The sequence below is a fragment of the Taudactylus pleione genome, unplaced genomic scaffold, assembly GCF_031769625.1.
Source record: "Taudactylus pleione unplaced genomic scaffold, aTauple2 ptg001919l, whole genome shotgun sequence".
Taxonomy (NCBI): domain Eukaryota; kingdom Metazoa; phylum Chordata; class Amphibia; order Anura; family Myobatrachidae; genus Taudactylus; species Taudactylus pleione.
This window is the reverse complement of record NW_028286316.1, coordinates 333764-348884: the sequence shown is the minus strand read 5'-3', so window position 1 is coordinate 348884 and position 15121 is coordinate 333764. Positions and strand designations below refer to the sequence as shown.

Genomic DNA, 15121 nt, shown 5'->3' with positions numbered 1-15121 from the left:
TGCATTACATGCCCATGCGAGATGCATTATATTGGCATGATGACCAGACCATTAAAACAAAGGCCCTCATTCAGACCCGGACGCAAGTGGCCGTTCGCACGTTCGGCGTACGAGCCGAAATATGTAAATTCAAGCGCTCGCTCGTAATTTCGTACGCAGCTATTCCGCCCCATAGTCACCCAACCCCTCCTCTAGCTAACGAGCGAGCCAAATAGCGAGCGTACATCCCCAATTTGGCTTGCAGGGAACGCTCGCACAAGTACCAACCGGAAGTGGGCCTGTCAGATTCGATTACCTGCTCGTAAATTCTGCCTACCTCCTTCAATCATATCATGCCAATCAATATATCAATTAGCTTAATTGCTCTTCACATGTGTTCGTTTTTTTTTTTTTTTTTTTCAATAAACTTTACTCTTGTCCGTGTTTTTGTTTACCCGCAGAATACGTACGGTTTAAACAATGGTTTCCTTTTGCCAAAATACGTTTGAGCCAATTATCCATTTGTTTTCCGTGTTTTTACCCACGCATATTTTACTGGGTTCATTTCTTTATTTAAATTAGCTTACGCATGTTACTGCATCAAGCCTATCATAACTCACAATAGATTTTTTGGCCTGTCGAACACATGACTCATACACTAACCAATAGAATGGTTCCTGTTAATGTCCCAACTACATTAGCCAATCAAAATTATTTTCTGGTCTTTATTAAAACTGTTTTATTAAAAATACACCATTGCCATCATGAGAGCCTCTTCCTTCACCAAGCGAGAGCTTCTGGTTCTTACAGAGGTGATGGACAGGCGTATCACCAGCCAGCCTCCCCCCATCAGCAATCGGGAAAAGCGTGCCGCCTATGCGGAGGTTCGCGGCCGCCTGCGTTCCTTCGGCTCACGCCGAAAGATCGGCCAGCTGGAGCGCAGGTGGTCCAACCTTCAACGGCGGACGCCCCGCTTGCTGGCATGTTTTCGCATGCGTATAGCACAAGGTAAGTTATGCTTTGTTTGGTTTTCCTGTTTATCTTTGTGGCCCTATCTGCGTGTGCATGTTTTCTTGTTTGGCCTGTTTCTTGTTTTCACTCATATCTGCGTGTGCATGTTTTCTTGTTTGGCCTGTTTCTTGTTTTCACTCATATCTGCGTGTGCACGTTTTCTTGTTTGGCCTGTTTCTTGTTTTCACTCATATCTGCGTGTGCATGTTTTCTTGTTTGGCCTGTTTCTTGTTTTCACTCATATCTGCATGTGCATGTTTTCTTGTTTGGCCTGTTTATTGTTTTCACTCATACCTGCGTGTGCATGTTTACCTTTTTTTGGGTTAAACAATTAGCGTTTACCAAGGTGATGTTCTAAACTAACCTCAATGTGTTTCCCATCATTTAGGGGCCGAGCGAAGACTACGGCGTCAACGCCGTCGCTCTCGTCCCCTCTCCCCAACCCCCAGCCAAACCTCCTCTCCCCAAAATTCCCCAAATTCCCCCTCCACCCCAGCCTGCCCAGACCCTGTCGCCCATCCCTCTTGGCAATTTCCCCTCCATCCCAATTCCCCCTCCCCTAAACTCACCCCTCTCTTGACCACCCCATCTCCCGAGTCATTAATCACCCCTCCCACCTCCTTGGGAAATGTGACCACCTCCGAGGAGGACGATGGAGTGGTTTCGGGGCCAGCCGTCATTCACAACGGTATGTTTCCCTTTTCTACTTTTTTTTGGAGGAAAATGTGTTGATGTAATCCTTTGTCTGTGCCTTTTCCTTTTTTTTTATTTTTAAAGGTTGGTTATATCTGTTTGTATTTACATTTCACAGCTGATTTCCCCATACACATATCCCACATGTCAAAACAGTCAAACTTGTATCTCTGGTTTACGGTTGCTAGATTTGTAAGGTTTTTTGTTTTAACATTTTTTTATTGTTCAAGGTGTTTTTTTTAATGTGGTTTGTGCAACACTATTGTCACTTTTTGCTAAGTCTATTTTCCTTTATTTTTTTTTTAAATTCATAAATTATGGATTCTTTTTAGTAAGCACCACAATTTTCTAACCCACAGAGGACCAGAGGCATTTGGCGGACCTAGCCGGTTGTGTCCAGCTGATGCGGGGGCACATGATCGGACTGCTGGTGGTCCTGGATAGGATGGCGGGGAGCCTGCGCTCCTAATTTTTTTTGATTTGCCCAAAATTAATTATCGAAAATAAAAAATAAAATTTTGAATACAGTCTCATTCCTTGTTTGAAAATCTTAGATTGTTTAAACTTACATAAGTAGACTCTTGCAGCAAGTATTTGAAACTAATGTAACTAAGATTGGGTTATGTTGTTTTTTTAAAGCAGGCACATGAAACACCTAACACTAACAATAGGTTTGTAGAGTCACCAGATGTTTTGTTGGGTTTAGTTTTTATTTACATGGCAACATTTTTGTGTAAACCTGCTTAGGCCGAGATTCAAAAACATACTGATTCGACATAATACCTTTTGGTGTTGGTTTTTACCCACAAAGCATAGTTAAATAATGAGCAAATTGACACATTACAGGATTAGCCATTAAGCAACTTTTCCTTGGGTGAACCTGCTTACACTTGCTTGTAATGTCGAAAAGAATTGTTTTGAATCAAATAACCAAAAATGTATTCACCACAAAATATAAACACAAAGTTTTGGGTCACAAACAATACACACAGTGATCACAAACTGTAAAAACCAGCAAACACCATAATAAAAAATAAACTAAAAATCAAGAACTGGTTGACGAATGAGCATGCCAACATGATTCCACAAATGTTGCGTTTCAAAATTGGGTCCAGAATATATATCCAATGTGGCCACATGAAGTCATTTTTGGGGAACAGGAAGTAGTCATTGTTTCAATCCAAAATATTATGAAAGAAAACACAAGATGGGAAATAAAAAATCTATTAATTTGATTTAAAAAAAAAACCTTTCTACATTGTGTTAAATAACTTATTTTGTGTCAATAATTACCTAAAGAATCTGGCCACCACATCATCGCGTATGGCCCCCCTACATACTGACCTCCGACCAACCTTGGGGGGGCCATCCTCAGGCAAGGCATCCTCTGGCTGCATTGGGACACCACTCCTTATGGCGATGTTGTGAAATATCCCACACAGGACCACAATTTTTTAAACCATATCCGGCAAATACATGAGCTCGCCACCAGAGAGGTGGAGGCATCTGAATCGGCCTTTTAAAAGGCCGATACAGCACTCCACCACTTGCCTGGTGGCTGTAAGTGCAGAATTAAAATCACTTTGTGGGCCTGGTGTGGGAGCCAAATAAGGAGTGAGCAGCCAGGGCGTGCAAGGGTAGCCACTGTCTCCTGTGAAAAAGATGTGACATCAGGATCACTGTGTATCAAGCTTAGCATTGGTATCTACTAAAGGTCTCCACTTACCCAGAAGCCACGCATCACCAGCTTGTAGGTTGTTTAATTTCAGCCAAATCCCTGATTGCCGGATGACGAATGAGTCATGTGCACTCCCGGGTAATTTTGCATTCAGGGACAGGATCTGGAGGGAGGCATCACATACCACCATTACATTCAGTGAGTGATAGTGTTTTCGGTTCCGAAAACTGGCCTCCAGCCATGCTGGAGGCTGAAGTGGTATGTGAGTACCATCCACAACCCCTATGATGTGTGGGAAGCCAGCTATTTGGTAAAAATTGGCCTTCGCCACACTAAGGGAACCCATATCCAAAGGAATTTAAATAAAATGATGGAGGTGTTTGAAAAGGGCCTCCATCACTGCCCTCAGGATCCTTGAAAAGGAGGATTGGGAGATTCCCGCAACTATTCCCACCGTGCTTTGAAAGAATCCTGAGGCACAGAAATGTAACACCACCATTAATTGCGTAAGTGGTGGTATTGCTGTTGGACTGTCAATATGCCGCTCAAGATCACTCTCTATTAATGAGAGAGTGTCTATGATGATTTGGGGCGGAAGACGGTAGCGCCTTAACACCTCATCATCGGGCATTCCAAAAACGGTGACACGTGTTCTATATAGCTGGGGCCTAGCACGCCTACGATGCCTACGCCTGGGACGAGATTGAGGTTGGTCGGCTTCCGGCAGCATGGCCACAATAAGACGACCAACATCAACCTGATATGGTAAGAATTATAGTTAAGGTATCTTGCCCCAAAATAATTAAAAAAATACTTATCTTTACGTTAAAATCCAAAGATGCTTACATGCCGGGGTATTGTCATGATTTCAAAAACCTACATTTCCAAAAAATAAATAAATAATGAATTTTGGTTGTCCATTTTGTTTTTTACATTTTATTTTAAATTGTGCCAAAAAAAAGGGGGTGAGCACACATTTCGAACAATAGTAAACCTACATTGAGAGGACTTCCACAATTTGCCCCCATAATTTAAATTTTTTAAATTTTGAGCGCTAAATGGTTTGCATTTTGACCAGGGGAATAAAGCCAATAAAAGTGCGCTAAATGGTTCGCATTTTAACCAGGGGAATAAAGCCAATAAAAGTGCGCTAAATGGTTAGCATTTTGACCAGGGGAATAAAGCCAATAATAGTGCGCTAAATGGTTCGCATTTTGACCAGGGGAATAAAGCCAATAAAAGTGCGCTAAATGGTTCGCATTTTGAACATCCCAAAAAACAAGAAAAAAAACAATAATGAGTCCAAAATTTGCGAAGAACAATACATGAATATTTTACAATAAAGTTTAAATCAAAACTTACCAATACACGATAAATAAGTCACAGAACAAAAACGTCATTGGGGCACTGCCAAAAAAAAACTACAAAAAAAAAAAAAACATTTTGGACCCCTAATTAATAAATGGTAGAACAAAATTTTACACAAGGAGGACAGGTAAAAACTTACATAAAAAATTCAACACAAATAAAATAACCAGAACAAAAAATGCGAACGGAAAGTTGTTTTCCAAAAAACGCCTCGAACACACTCCAAAAAACCAACTCCAAACACTACTCCCTCCAACAATACACTCCGAACCACGCAACCTCCAACAAACAACACCCGCTACCTCGACTCGAGTCGCCAACAGCCAAAAATAGTGTTTCGTTTCCCGCTCAAATTAAGGACGGATCATAGGAGCGCACAATCAATGATGCGGTCGAAAAATAAGGACGCATGTATAAATACGTCACGGAAAAACACAAACGGTCTGGTGTAGTTCAATTGGTATCTCTCAAAATGGCTACAGACCCGCACAACAATGGCCAAGAGGCGGACGGTAAGTAATTCTCTAATTTATATTCTACGATTATTTTGATTAAGAATATAGTGAAAGATTGACATGTCAAATTAAAAAAATGTAATGTCAATAGGTGTTGAGGATGACATGGAAGAGGCTGCTGGGCCCAGTCTTCCTGGCCAAGCGCCCCCCCCAAAAAAGGCAGCCACAATTCACAAGAAAGGAGATGGAGGTTTTGGTACAGAAGTGTGTGGACATCCTGCCACAGGCAGACAGGAATATGGGTGCAAGCCAGAAGTGGAGAATGTGGGAGGAGATAGCCAGTGCTGTCAATAGGGTGGGTGATTATGTCCGTCTAGCCCGGGATGTCAAACGGCGGTAAGTTAAAACCTAAATAAAAAAAAAGTATACAGGGACAAATAATGCAGGAATAATGCCAAATTTTTCACCCACAGATGGCAAGACTTCAAATATCACCTGAAGCAAAAACTGGCTGACAGGGCTAGGCACGCAAGGGGGACAGGTGGAGTTCCCACCCCTGTGTCATTGGAGATGAATGATTTGGAAGAGCTGGCACAGGGGTGTGTGCAGGATGTAGAGGTGTTTGGCGTGTCCAACATGGATATGGACATGCCAGACTTTGCGGCTCCTCATGTTGTCCCAGGTAAATATTGTGATGTAACCAAATCTGAAATGTTATTGTGCCAATATGTAGATTCTAATGTGACTCTTTTCTCATTTTTCTCACAGAGACACAGGCGGATGAGTCTGCGCCAGAGGGGAGCCTTGGCCGCAGAATTTCTGCTGGCTCTGCAGGGGAGGAACCAGTACATCCGGCTGAGGACTCTGCAGAAGCCAGTCAAGGGCAATCCCCCTCGCAGGCAGTGGCACTCCTCACAGAACTCAATTTTAAACCGGATTACCATACGGAGATTCTGCAGAGGATGGACGCCAGTCTGCTACGGGTGGCTGAGGCCCTGGAGCAAAATGCTGCGGCCAACGTGACCATTGGTCAGGCCCTGGTGGAAAATACCAGGGCCAACATCCGCATCGCCAATGCCCTGGAGCAGCTCGTTCGCCAGCACATGGTGGAGCCGACCTCCCTTCCTGCTGGAACATCAGGATCCTCCACCTCTGGCACAACATCAGCCAATCCTCCAAATGTGCCTAGCCCTGTGCCAAGTCCAGAGGCCACAACATCTGCCTCTGGACAGGCCAGCCAGATGACATCCCGGACCCGGTCTGGCGCCCACCCTCCCCCAGCCAAACGGGGGAAAAAACGTTGACAGCACTGGCTACTTTTCCCACACTCCTTCTGTGCTTGCCCCATATTCCTTTCTGGCCAAAACTTCCCTCTCCTTTCTTGTGAATTGTTTTTAATTGTTTGGTTTAAGTTGCCTATACCTTTTATGTTTGTCCCAAATATTCTTTTTTGTTGCCTAACACTGGCCAAAAAGTGTTTGCTAAAAATGGGCCTGAAAATGTGTTTATTTTCAAATTCAGGGCTTTTTAAGGAACACTTTAAAAATTACATAAGGATGCAAATTCTCCTGACCAAAGCAAAATGGAAAAATACACACAAACATGATTACATTATTGTTACAATAGCACAAAACCCCCCCCAAAAAAAAAAAAAAAACTTACCTACAAATGTACGCTAATTGATTGTGTAATCCTGAAATTAGCAGCTATGATTTCCACCTGCGTACGGTTTTGTGCTAACCAAAAAAACTCTTTTCAAAACACACTACAAGCTGGTTTTCAATTCAAAATTGATTGTTTTGCTGACAAGCCGTGATTAATCGATGAAACATCATGGAGGCCCGGGACGGAGGACAAGGCCATTGCCATTGTGGTCGAGTAATCCAGACCCCAAGCTGTGCGAGCAGTTTGAACGGAAAGAGGCAGTGACGTATATGACTTGGTACGAACACATTTGACGTTCGCATTTGAAAATTTATGTACGCCCCAAAAACGCCTCGCCACGCCTGCGTTTTCCCATCTCCACCCCCATCAACGCCCAAAAACGGCCTGTTCTGTCAATCACAATTGACATGTCACTTCCTGTTCGCAATTTGACGAACGAGACAAAAAAAGCTTGCAATCTGCAAAACGCACATGCGCAGTGGAACACCGGCGCATGCGTGGTTTCCAAACATCGGAACGCAACGAGCGTACTGATGCTAATGAACGACTCTGAATGAGGGCCAAAGGGTGCTGGAGCATGTAGGATCCATCAGGAATTCCAAAAGAGACCTTGAAAAGTTTAAACAACTTACATCAGTGGCCAGACATTTCTATGATAAACATCAGGGAAATCCAGAAGTATTAAAGATCTTTGGCATAGAACAAATACACCTAGGTATAAGAGGTGGCAATCTCACACAGGAACTATTTAAACGAGAAAGCCAGTGGACTTTTCTCTTTGGTAGCTTACAACCAACTGGACTAAATGAATATATTAATTATAACATCTTCTTGGAATAAATGGGGATGAGATATATAGTTCATGTCTAAGAGACTAAATCTAGAGTTTATAATCGGAAGATCTAATTTACTTCAGTTTATTAAATGATTTTCTCATATATGGGAGATATTAAAGGAATATAGAATTCATGCTATATAATGGAATAAATATTATATAGGGATTAAGTGGACACTTTTACACCTTTATTTACACTTACACTTAATATATATTTATTTTTACTAACACTTTAAATACACAGGATTAACATTTTTTATATATAATAAATATGTTTTGACCATATTTATATTTACACTCACACATGGATTAATTTAGAATTATCTCAACTACTTAGTATGCATGTATATAAACATTTTTGTTGTTTACTTTTCATTCTTATTTTTATTTTTTAACATAGTGGGACTTTTTTCTTATTAATATTATAATTACTTACATGTTTTAATAATAAGTATTTATTTTTCACAACACATTGAGGTGTTTATTGTATTAATTTTTAATATCTGAAGGGATCGACTATTGTTATTAATAATTAATATATATTATATCTATTTGTTTTTTATAATGAATTTTATTCATCTATAGTATTTATGGTTAATAAATTAACTCTATTATATTATTACCTCTGGAACATGTAGTTATATATATTTTACATACTTTAATATCCCAGTGATTGATGTAAATAAACGTACATATGGAACCTTCTTATGAGAAATTATTGAAGGTTATTATGATAGGATGTTAATAAATAAGAATGGTCACTAGGGATCTCTTACTGATATGTTATTTGGCTGAATAGAAAATACCGGGTTTACTTCATCTCCGAATCAACAAACACTGATTAGTTGGTGACGGAGTAATAGCGTTGATAGGAGAACACTTCTGTCTATCAAATCCCGGAAGAGTGATTGGCTCCAAATGTGAATAAAGAGACGAGCATCCTGGCGGTCGGGTTGCTCCTATGAATAAGCTCAGTGCAAAACGTACGTCAGGGTAGCAGCACGCGCCTGACAGCGTGTGTTGTATGTTTTAACAGTGAAACATCAAATGTCTTCAAAATACATGATGCCACCAGGCTATAATGTTGTTTAATAGTTGTACTGGGCGCTACTAGCGTTACTTTGTAGATACCACTATGGTCCTGTGTTCAGAGTTATTATTATGAATATTTTCACTCCGGCTATAATTATTAGAGAGAGACACTAACCATCTCACGTGGCTTTTCTATCTATGTGTGTAGGCCTAATCTAGGAGAATAAACTCAATCCTTGTGAGTGATACATAATCTTGAATGAATATAGCTGACACACGTGGATACTATGGGAAGTCTCCTCTGTGAATGGTGATAATATTGATACACTGTTCACCATTACATAATTACAACTGGATAGCGGCTATATTTAATACAAGATATGTAGCCTGTGAAATTCAACCATAGAATTGATTAAACTATCATATGAATCTCTGCAATCTGACTATAACGATCAGGAGACGCTAATTACTCCACGTGGTCCCTGCATTTGTGTGCATAGATTGAATATAGGGCCAATTAATGATACTAAATATTTGGAATCAAGTGATTGCTACTATGAGTGCTAAAGATCCATTAAATATCACTCCATTTTAAGGATATTGCCTTGCTAACAGCGACAGAATTGACACACTGCTTTTTGTTGCTATATGATAACCAGATAAGCAGTCACATCTAGTCCTTTTTGGATATTGTATTAACTAATAGAGGTATAGCTTGTTAAGTCCCAATTAAACCACGTGATCTGTGAATCTAGGAGTATTCAATAGTTATTTCGAGATGCTTTTGGGAGACATGCTACATATTATGGACACAGCGACACAGGAATAATACGAACAATTAAGGTGGACGTCTTGAGCTGACAGCAATTTGATATATTTATCAGAGCAGTGGTTTATTGTGACCCCCGGGTATATATTTTCATCTGAAGATTAAAACAACTGATGATTTTTTCTAATGTATGCTTATGTGTTATATATATTCTTGACGGTGAGGGCAACATTTGTGACCATTGGTTAAACATGGACCCATGCTACCACTTGATTACATTGGAGCAGTCCCGTCATTAATATTTCCATATCTGTGGATGTACTTAGGATCATTTTAGATCTCAGAATCCAACTGATTAATATTGGAGTAGCTCAGTCACCGTATATGTTTACCTGTGGATTTTCACAGGACAAATGTGGATTTCATAACCTTGAGTATAGTATGATGTCTGTATTTGGTAATTCCATGTAATACAATATAGGATAGAGACCATACATATTAACACATTGAAGACAAGATCCATAAATAAATTTATTACAACTTATTGTTTTTTCAATCTTTTCAATTTTTAATATTTTGCTTGCTTTTTATTTTAAGGATACATAATAAAGGTTATATTTTATGATACTTGGGCAATAGCCTTTATTCTCATATCCCAGATGGTGAATGAATTATACCAATGATAAATATGATCTTGTGAGTGCCTCAATAGGAACACATTTTTCTTTGTTTTTTTCTTAAGTTGATTTTGTTCCTGGGTGCACCCCTTCCATGACAAGATATAAATACTAAACAAGAAAGAAATATTATATTCAATTCTTGGAATATTAGTCTGTGCAGATACAATTTTGCTTTTGTTTATAACTATTCACGATAGATCGTGTGTCAAATTGGCAGCTTTTTTGACCTAATCGTGTCCACAACTGCCGGGGAGCTCCCGGGAAGAGTTCAGGGGAAATCGTACACAATGTCAGATCGTGAGCACATCGCTATGTGTGTAGACACCTTTAGTAGTTTTAATGGTTAGGGGCTTCTCACCTTGCAACATATTTTGAAAGGGTGTGGAGGTAGCCGCTAAACTCTGTAGAGTTGGAGTATGTCTACCCATGGAGGAGGCATAGGAGGCACATGTATCGCCTGACCTGTTGTGGCAACCCCATAGGGGGAATTACTGCCAAGGCTGAGGCGGTCTGCTATAGTAGCTAACACCTGTGAGAAGGAAGCCCAGTGGGGTTCCTGGGAAGGGGCTGATTGGCCTGGTGTCTTATAACAGGTTACACATAGCCCATCCTGAATTAAATCCTCCTGAGTTAAGCCTGCTGTACAGGATTTGCATGAGAGCAGTATACTGTAGGTGCAGCAGATTTCTTGCTACCCTTGCCTTTGCTAGATGTAGCTGCAGGATAGTATAGCACACAATATGGCACTGAGTAGCATGCAACCACTAAGTATGTGACAGCTTTTCACAAATACAAGTGTATATGTAGTACAGTAGTCCCTGCCTTAGTTTAGATACACCTGCAGGGGAACACAGCACAGAATATGGCACTGAGCAGAGTGCAATAACACAGTATGTGACAGCCTTCACAAATACAAGTACATGTGAAGTACAGTGGACCCTCTATACAAAAAAGTACATGTGAAGTACAGTGGACCCTCTATACAAAAAAGGGAAAGGCATAAGCTGACAGAACAGTGAGAATACACAGACAGCACTAGCATAAGTCACATACAATGCAGAAATCAATATAACTGCAAAGGGCACTACAATCAGCTACTCAGACCGCAGTATCTGGTAGGCTTTAGCGCTACATAACCTGGCTCTTAGGAGAGGTATGAGGGGACCAGACCCAGCGTTGTGTGGCTGTCACAAACTAGAAAAGGGAAGTCGGGGAATATATTTTGAGCAAAGGATCATAGAAACAGTATAGATGATATAAAACAGTGTATAATTATCCACAATTTTTCAGAATTATACCCTAGTCAGAGTATCACAAATAACAGGCATGGAGGTGCTCCCCTGAGTATATAGACATGGGAAAATGGTTTAGAAGAGAAAAAAAACTCTGTTTGGGAACACTCAAAGACAAATATTGATAAACATAAAATAAAAGCTACATTGTAAGTTTATCAATATTTGTATTTGAGTGCCCCAAAAAGTTATTTTTCTCTTCAAAACAGCTGTGGCTGTGCCTGAAGAAAATGGATGCCAGGGATCTGAGGGGGCGTAGGAGGATGAACAGCTCAGGGCAGCAAGTTGGGGGAGGGGTCACATGAAGGGTGAGCTGACCTCCCCAGGCTGATTATTAACCACTGGGATGCTGGACTCCCACTCCAATATGTACCCTGGTGGTGCCGTGGAGTTCCGGATGCACTGTTGTCCGCACTCAGCGCCTCCGGCCTGTCCCCTCAGACAGAGGTAAGTGCTGAAATGCGGGTTACCGCTTCTGTCCCCTGAAGTTTTGGCTGCAGCCTGGGGTCCATCCGCAGGGCCCGCTAGCACGGTCCCCGGGAGCCCTGCTGAGTCGCCGCAGAGGGGTGATGGAGCGGCAGCCCAGACGTCTAGTGCTGCTTGCTCATTGTAGAAAAAAAATAAAATTAAATTAAAAGCTTGGGTTGCATAATGCTGCCCAACGTTATAGATGTGATCCAGCTCCTGCCGGACACCTGGCAAACTGATTTGCCTCAGGGTATAGGAGGGAAGGACTGGAGCATTCTGAGAGTCCAAAAGCTTAACTGGTGTCCGGTCTTCATCCACCATCTACACTTCCCTTCCCCCCAATGTCTCCCTGTGGAGCCCTATGGAACCTGAAGAAACAAGGTTTTGCGCTAATTAATTCCACCTATTAACTACACAAGTACTAGGCATGGCAGAACCAATAATGGTCAAGATGCAAGAAAAAAATTTAACAAATCTTTTTACACTCAACAAAAAATATATTAAATCACAATAAGCATATATAAAAAAATATAGGCACTGAATAATATGCCCACTGGATCTCACTTCTAGATAAAGATGGATCGTTACTTCCCAAGGTAATTATATCTTATTATTACATATGATCGCTCTCACGTGTCCAGTTGAAAACAATGTTTGTTATAACAATCAATCTGGTTGGTATCTCATCAAATAACTCCTGTATGTTAAATACAGACCTCTGGGTTTATATTAATGAGAGCTGTATCCAGCCATTTCTGTGTCCAGCTGTGGTGTTCCTCTAAAGGACTGTAAGTATATGCCCAGCTTCAATCTCAATGTTCATGCTTGGCTATAGAGGGTGGCTCTGAGGGCAGAAATTCCGTCTGGAAACAGCATAATTTGTGTTAGGTATATCGGTCTATTCATAACTCAAACACAGATATACTGAATAAAAATAAAAGCTTTTAATTATACTTTAATTATACTTCCTTTAGTTAATTAGCATATGACATTCCCTCAAATCCCAATAGTGGAAAGTAGATGTTCGTCTGGCATTTTGTACATGGAAATCCATATTACAATGTAGCAGGTATATTGTATTAGTACATACTGCACAATATTAAGTTACATAAATAGATCTTAATAGCATCATCCTCTAATCTCAGTTAAGAGAAGTAGACAAAAAGTAGTTTATTTAAAATAAAAGATACACATACTGGGGAAACCACCTGGAGCACCAGGGACACCCACATATAGGACAGTCCTCTCTCCTCACTGTTGTGTCCTGATGGTGTGCGACAGCTTTTATTTCTTTCTCTAGCAAATTAATCTGATATAACTGTTTATATCATCCCATTGCTCTGGGCACTTGGCCTCCCTGCAGCATATAATAGGTATTACATAGAGGGGAGGAGGTGGATGGCAGGAACTGGTCTGTCAGGTCTCAGACCTTATGATCTATTATTAGATGACAGAACTCTGTTACCACCTTAGCCACTGTTCCTCATGACTTCCTACACACTTTTATACCATTCAGGTGATCCAATACCAAATTGATATAAAGGCTGCAGTTACTAAATAACTCAAGGATACAATTAAAAGTTTAATGAGATTAGTTCTGTCATTTCTAACAATCAGATCATGAGAATAGCTAATCTGAGTAATGTCTGTGATGTTTAACAAGATATGATTTTTGTGAAAAACATTTCCCACACTCAGAACATGGAAATGGTTTCTCACCTGTATGACGTCTCTGATGAGCAACAAGATCTGATTTTTGTGTAAACCTTATTCCACACTCAGAACATGGAAATGGTTTCTCACCTGTGTGATGTCTCTCATGTGTAATAAGATTTGATTTCTGTGTAAAACATTTCCCACACTCAGAACATGGAAATGGTTTTTCACCTGTGTGACTTTTCTGATGTGCAACAAGATTTGATTTTAGTGAAAAACATTTCCCACACACAGAACATGGAAATGGTTTCTCACCTGTATGACATCTCTGATGAGTAACAAGATCCGACTTGTGTGTAAAACTTATTCCACACTCAGAACATGGAAATGGTTTCTCACCTGTATGACATCTCTCATGTGAAACAAGATCTGATTTCTGTGTAAAACTTACTCCACACTCAGAACATGGAAATGGTTTCTCACCTGTGTGAGTTCTCTGATGTTTAACAAGTTGTGATTTTTGTGTTAAACATTTCCCACATTCAGTGCATGGAAATGGTTTCTCACCTGTGTGAGTTCTTTGATGTATAACAAGATGTGATTTCCCTATAAAACATTTCCCACACTCAGAACACAAAAATGGTTTCTCACCTGTGTGACTTCTCTGATGTCTAACAAGATCAATTTTATATGTAAAACATTTCCCACACTCAGTGCATGGAAATGGTTTCTCACCAGTGTGAACTCTCTCATGTATAACTAGTTTTGATTTGTATGTAAAATATTTCCCACACTCAGAACATGGAAATGGTTTCTCACCTGTGTGACTTCTCAGATGTCTAATAAGCTGTGATTTGTTTGTAAAACATTTCCCACACTCAGAGCATGGAAATGGCTTCTCACATGTGTGACTTCTCAAATGTCTAATAAGCAGTGATTTGTTTGTAAAACATTTCCCACACTCAGAGCATGGAAATGGTTTCTCACCTGTGTGACTTCTCTGATGTACACCAAGTTGTAATTTCCAAGTAAAGCATTTTCCACACTCAGAACATGGAAAAGGTTTCTCACCTGTGTGACTTCTCAGATGTATAACAAGCTGTGATTTGTTTGTAAAACATTTCCCACATTCGGAACATGAAAATGGTTTCTCACCTGTGTGACTTCTCTGATGTGTAACAAGATGTGATTTATATTTAAAACATTTCTCACACTCAGAACATGGAAATAGCCTATCACCTGCCATAGCTGGCTGATTGGTAATAGGCTTTGTATTCTGTGTAAAACATTTGTCATCTATAGAAGAGAGAAATACTTTATCTACTCTAAGAGCAGCGATAGAGGTACCAGGAGAACATTCCTCATTATAAGCAGGATCAGGTGATACATCTGCACTGAGAGGTACTGGATGTATAATTGGGGTAATGGGGTTTTCTCTTGGAGAATCTTCTTTGATGTCATTATCTTCTATTTCGCAATCCGGAGATAAATATAGATTTTCCTTCAAGATATTCCTGCTGTTACCTCCATCTGCTGGGAA

General features: G+C 40.3%; 1 protein-coding gene across 1 annotated transcript in view; it reads right to left on the bottom strand.

Moving 5' to 3' along the window:
- Nucleotides 1-15121, bottom strand: part of LOC148436185 (uncharacterized) — a 125289-nt gene that overhangs the window by 89680 nt on the left and 20488 nt on the right. The window contains 2 exon segments of the mRNA XM_088465237.1: nt 13435-13478; nt 13557-15114. Of these exon segments, the coding sequence (XP_088321363.1) occupies nt 13435-13478; nt 13557-15114 (1602 nt within the window).